Source organism: Beta vulgaris, chromosome 2 (assembly GCF_026745355.1).
Source record: "Beta vulgaris subsp. vulgaris cultivar EL10 chromosome 2, EL10.2, whole genome shotgun sequence".
Classification (NCBI taxonomy): domain Eukaryota; kingdom Viridiplantae; phylum Streptophyta; class Magnoliopsida; order Caryophyllales; family Amaranthaceae; genus Beta; species Beta vulgaris.
In genome coordinates, this window is record NC_079203.1 from 28,001,339 (window position 1) to 28,006,948 (window position 5,610).

General features: G+C 45.6%; 1 protein-coding gene across 1 annotated transcript; it reads left to right on the top strand.

Annotated features, from left to right (window-relative positions):
* Positions 1–699: 699 nt before the first annotated feature.
* On the top strand, positions 700–4,963 carry LOC104883586 (uncharacterized). Its single transcript, XM_010668128.2, has 3 exons — positions 700–3,039; positions 3,247–3,746; positions 4,717–4,963. The coding sequence occupies exons 1-3, from the start codon at positions 700–702 to the stop codon at positions 4,961–4,963; spliced, it is 3,087 nt and encodes a 1,028-aa protein (XP_010666430.2).
* The last annotated feature ends 647 nt before the right edge of the window (positions 4,964–5,610 follow it).

Genomic DNA, 5,610 nt, shown 5'->3' on the forward strand with positions numbered 1-5,610 from the left:
GGTATCTCTGCAAATATCCAATGCGATGGTCCATCGCGTTTTAGTCGACGGTGGAAGCTCCGCCAATATCCTCTACAAAGAGACGTTTGAAAAGATGGGATTTGACGAAACATGCTTGAAACCAGTCTCTTACCCGGTTATCGGCTTCACAGGAGCATCTGTTGTCCCAGAAGGGACGGTAAAGTTGGCGGTCAAAATAGGAGAGGGGTCCCGGTCAAAAGATCTCATGGTGGAGTTTCTGGTTGTAGACGTCCCGGCGGCATATAATGCCATCATCGGGAGGCCGCTAATTCATGACGCCCAAGCTGTGTGTCTCAACATATCACCTTACCATGATCTACACCTCTAATGACGGTAACCCGAGAAAATCAGAGGCAACCAAGAGTCGGCAAGGGCATGCTACCTTACGCGCTAAAACACTCTGATCATAAAAGGCCGGCCGACACACCACCGTCGGAAAGAAAACGGAGAAGGCTGGAAAATAAGGTCAGGAAGGACCTGTCCATGGAGAATTTCGAGGGAAGGCCGGCAGATTAGCCAAGACCTAGCCCTGCGGGGGAAACGGAAGAATTCAGTTTGGAAGAGGACGGACCTGACAGAACAGTGAAAATCGGATCTGATTTGGGTGAAGAAGCGAAGGTCAACCTAATTTCCCTGTTAAGAGGGCATGCCGACATTTTCGCCTTCTCGGCAGACGAAATGCCGAGCATTGATCCGGATTTCATGGTACATCGCCTGAACATGAACGAGGATGTAAGGCCGGTAAAGCAAAAGAAGCGAAACTTCTCAGCAGAAAAGAACACAGCTATTAAGGTGGAAGTAGACAAGCTGCTGGCGGCAGACTTTATTGAACCCTGCGACTACCCGGAGTGGTTGGCGAATGTAGTAATGGTGAAAAAATCCAATGGGACATGGCGTATGTGTGTAGACTTTACCGACCTCAACAAAGCATGCCCAAAGGACTGCTACCCGTTGCCAAGGATTGACCAGCTGGTAGACTCAACTAGCGGCCATGCACTATTAAGCTTTATGGATGCTTTCTCAGGGTACCACCAGATAAGTTTGCTTGAGTCCGACAGGAATAAAGCGGCCTTCATCACAGACGCAGGAGTTTACGCCTACAAAGCAATGCCGTTTGGGCTCAAAAATGCCGGTGCTACCTATCAAAAGCTGGTAGACAAGATCTTCGAACACCAAAAAGGCAGAAACGTAGAAGTATATGTGGACGACAGTATAGTTAAGAGCTTAACTGAAGAGGACCACATAGTTGACCTAGAGGAAACATTTGAAACAGTCCGGCAGCACCAAATGAAGTTAAATCCGAAGAAATGCGTGTTTGGAGTACGATCCGGTAAGTTCCTAGGCTTCATGGTGAGCGAAAGGGGGATAGATGCCAACTCGGACAAAATCAAAGCCATCAGTGACCTCCCGGAGCCAAAGAGCATCCGGAACATTCAAAAGCTGACTGGGAGGATGGCGGCCCTAACAAGATTCGTTTCCAAATTAGCAGAGAAGGCCTTGCCATTCTTTAAAATACTCCGAGGAAACAAGAAGTTTGAATGGGGAGAAGAGCAGAAGCAAGCCTTCGAAAAGGTAAAAGAGCACTTCCAACGACTGCCCACCATAACCCGGCCAGAGTTGGGGGAAAAACTGCAGCTATATGTGTCGGTAACCGAGAAGACGGTCGCGGCGGTATTGCTGGTAAATCGGCAGGGGCAGCAAAGCCCCATATACTTTGTCAGTCACGTGCTTGCCGGTGCGGAGCAGAGGTATGAACTGCTGGAAAAGATGGCCTATGCCGTCTTGATTGCAGCAAGAAAGCTGAGACCATACTTTGACTCCCACACTGTCCAAGTCCTCACAAATCAGCCTTTGGAAAAAGCCCTTCATAAACTAGACACCACAGGGAGACTATTGAAGTGGGCAATTGAGCTGTCGGAGTTCGACATAGAATACCGGCCGCGTACCGCAATCAAAGCCCAAGCTTTAGCAGACTTCATAGTGGAGACAATCTACTCTGAACCAGCAGAATCCACCGGCAGGTGGAAAATCGAGGTAGATGGATCAGCAACCCAGAGTGGAGCCGGAGCCGGAGTGGTTATGACATCCCCAGAAGGGGAAATCTTTGAGCATGCCATCCGCTTTGGGTTTAAGGCCTCCAACAATGAAGCTGAGTACGAAGCAGCCCTGGCCGGACTAAGTCTGAGCATTGCGGCTGGAGCAAGAAACGTCATTATGATAACGGACTCACAATTAATCTCAAGCCAAATTAAGGGGACGTATGAGGCCCGAGAACCGGTAATGCAGAAATACCTACATCTGGTAAAGAACATGGTAAAGGGATTGCAAAGCTTCGAAGTACAATTGGTCCCAAGAGCAGAAAACATGGCGGCAGACGCCCTACCAAAACTGGCGAGTTCCAGTCTAAGCGACAAGAAAAGGAACGTCAGGGTGGAGACATTGGTAGAAAGAAGTATCGAAGTTGTCCCAGCGTCCTTTAATACAATCACTACCGAACCAGAATGGTATGAGGGTATACTGGCATATAAGCTCAAAGGAGAGCTCCCGGAAGATAAGATGACGGCGCAAAAACTGAGAAGAGATTCTGTTTGGTATTGCAGCTTTCAAAGACAGTTGTACAAGAAAGGGTTCTCACTACCTCTACTAAGCTGCGTCACGGCCAACGAAGCGACAAAAATAATTGAGGAAATTCATGAAGGAATATGCGGGAACCATATCGGTGGTAAAGCGTTAGCACTGAAAGCGCTGCGAGCAGGATTTTACTGGCCTACAATGCTGACGGATGCTCAAACCTACGTGAAAAAGTGTGATAAGTGTCAAAGGTTCGCACCAGTGATAAACCAGCCGGCCAATGATCTCCAGCCGATTTTAAATCCAATCCCTTTCGCGCAGTGGAGGATGGACATTATAGGGCCCTTTACGCCGGCCTTCGGGGGAAGAAAATTCTTAATTGTGGGTATTGACTACTTCACGAAATGGATAGAGGCAGAGCCGACGGCAAAAATAACGGCTAATCAGGTAAAGAAGTTTATCTGGCAGAACATCATCACTAGATTCGGCATCCCGATGGGAATAGTGATGGATCATGGCGTCCAATTCGATTGCGGTCCGATACGCGACTTTTTGCGTCCTTACAGCATCAAGTTCGCCTACTCTTCAGTCTGCCATCCGCAAAGCAACGGCCAAGCCAAAGCCGCTAACAAACAAATCCTCAATGCCCTGTAGAAAAGGTTGGATGAACTGAAGGGAGCATGGGCCGACAGGGTACCAGCAGTGCTGTGGTCCAACAGGACCACCGAAAAGGAAGCCACCGGAGAGACACCGTTCAGGCTAGCTTTCGGGGCGGAGGCGGTACTCCCGGTAGAAGTGGGACTACCCAACTGGCGGATCCTGAACTATGAGCCCGTTTTGAATGAGCAAATACACAAGAAGGACTTAGACCTCTTGCAAGAGGTCAGAGTGGCTGCAGAGCTGAGGTCGGCAGCGTACAAAGACCGGATAAGCAAGGCCTACAATAAAAGAGTGCGAAGCCGTCCTATCTCCAAAGGAGACCTTGTCCTCAGGCGGACGGCAGCAACGGGAAAAGCCCACGTGGACGGAAAGCTTACGGCCAATTGGGAAGGACCTTACTTGGTCAAAGAAGAAATAGTACCAGGGTCATATCAGCTCGAAGACATGGCAGGCAAGCTGTTGAAAAATAGTTGGAACGCCAGTGTCCTTAAGAAGTACTATATTTAGTTAGAAGATGGGCAATGTTGCCAGTAGGAGTGAATAATCAGGCGCTTGTGCCGAAAAGATTTATCAGTTTACTTGTAGGCAATAATTCCGGCATAGCCGGGAAAAGCCGTTTTATTTTAATAAAATGAGCATCTTCCACACACATCAGTCAATGCTGCCCCATCCCATTAAGCATTATTGATTAATCAGTCAATGACCTTAGAGGATCTGCTGAATTAATCAATAGTGTGAAACCGGTCAACGACCTTCGTGGATCTGCCGGTATAAAATAAATTAAGCATTATTGGTTAATCAGTCAATGACCTTAGAGGATCTGCTGAATTAGTCAATAGTGCGAAACCGGTCAATGACTGATACATATATGATATGATCATTTTCTATAAGTAATATGAAATGGAATAATAATTATGTAGAGTTCTAGTTCTGTTAGAATTCTATGTAATTTAGGGTTTTATTTAAGTAAGTGTGTAAATGATAAAGGAATCCTATTATGAGTAGGAGTCTAATTCCTTATCATTGAGTCTTAATAATTATTAGGGTTAGGCGTGTGATTAGGTTATTTATCTTTTATCTTTAAGCTTTACTAGTCCTAGTAGGTTTAGGAAAGTATTGTAGTATATAAAGGCTATTCGGCCATCATAATAAAGTAGAGAAGTTTTAGATTAAAGTGTTAAGCTTGTGCTTGCATAGAACTGAGTGTTCAAATACACAAACCGCGACTTTGTGTGATCTTGGAGCCGAGACTCACAAGAGAACCTCTTAAACTGCGATTTAAGAGCCTATCCATTTATTCTTATGTTGTTCGTCCATAAAATCATAAAAACACAAAAATAGTTCGAACCGCCAACAAAAATCACATCAAGTGGTATCAGAGCAAGGTGCATTGCGACGGTGCGTGACGGCGCGTCAGTTGTCCAAATTGTGATTTTTTTGGTTCTGTGTAAAGCTAACATACAGGGCTACGTTGTGTCAAAATTTCAGCTCATTCCGAGTTGTAACGAAGCCGCAGCGATCGCAAACTTTTGACAAAAATTCCAGGCAGATTGTTATGGGGTCCGATATGGAAAAGTTGGATGCTTTGCTTCAAAGGCTTGAAAAGAACGAGGCTAGGAGTGATAACTATGCCAAACACATACTCCAACTTCATGGGGAGATTGAAAAACTCAGTTGGAGAAGGGAGAACGCCAAGGCAGGAGTGAATTGATTAAGCTTGGAGACCTTCCCGAGTTTAATGGATTGAAAGATCCTCAAGCCTATTTAAATTGGGAGAGGAGGACCGAAAGAATGTTTGATCACAAGGACATGGATGAGTTACAACGTTTCCTCATGCTATTCTAAGGCTTACAGATTATGCCTCGGATTGGTATGATTCCTTTCAAGTTCAAAGAGTGCGAGAAGGGAAGGAAAAGATCAAAACTTGGACTGAATTGAAGATAAAGATGAGGAAACGATTTATTCCCAAGTCTTATAAGCAAGAACTCTATCTTAGACTCAATTCCTTTCAGCAAGATCACCGTTCTATTGAAGAATATGTGACTGAGTTTGAGAAGCTCTACCTTGCGTGTGGATGTAAGGAGGAGGAAGAGCAAAAATGGCAAGGTTGTTGAGTGGTATGGTTAAACCTATAGCTAATTGCGTGGAACTCCAAGCCTACAACACTTTTGATGAGTTATGTCAACTAGCTACGAAGGTGGAAAGACAACAAAAGGAGGCTAAGGGTAAGAGCACTCGTTTTTCTTTCACTCCTAAAACTGAAACTTCTTCTTCTATTATAAAGACTGAAACTTTCGACAAGGGGAAGGGAGGTGAAGAGGAATTTAAAACCCCTCCTAATGCGGCTGGTCAAAAAGG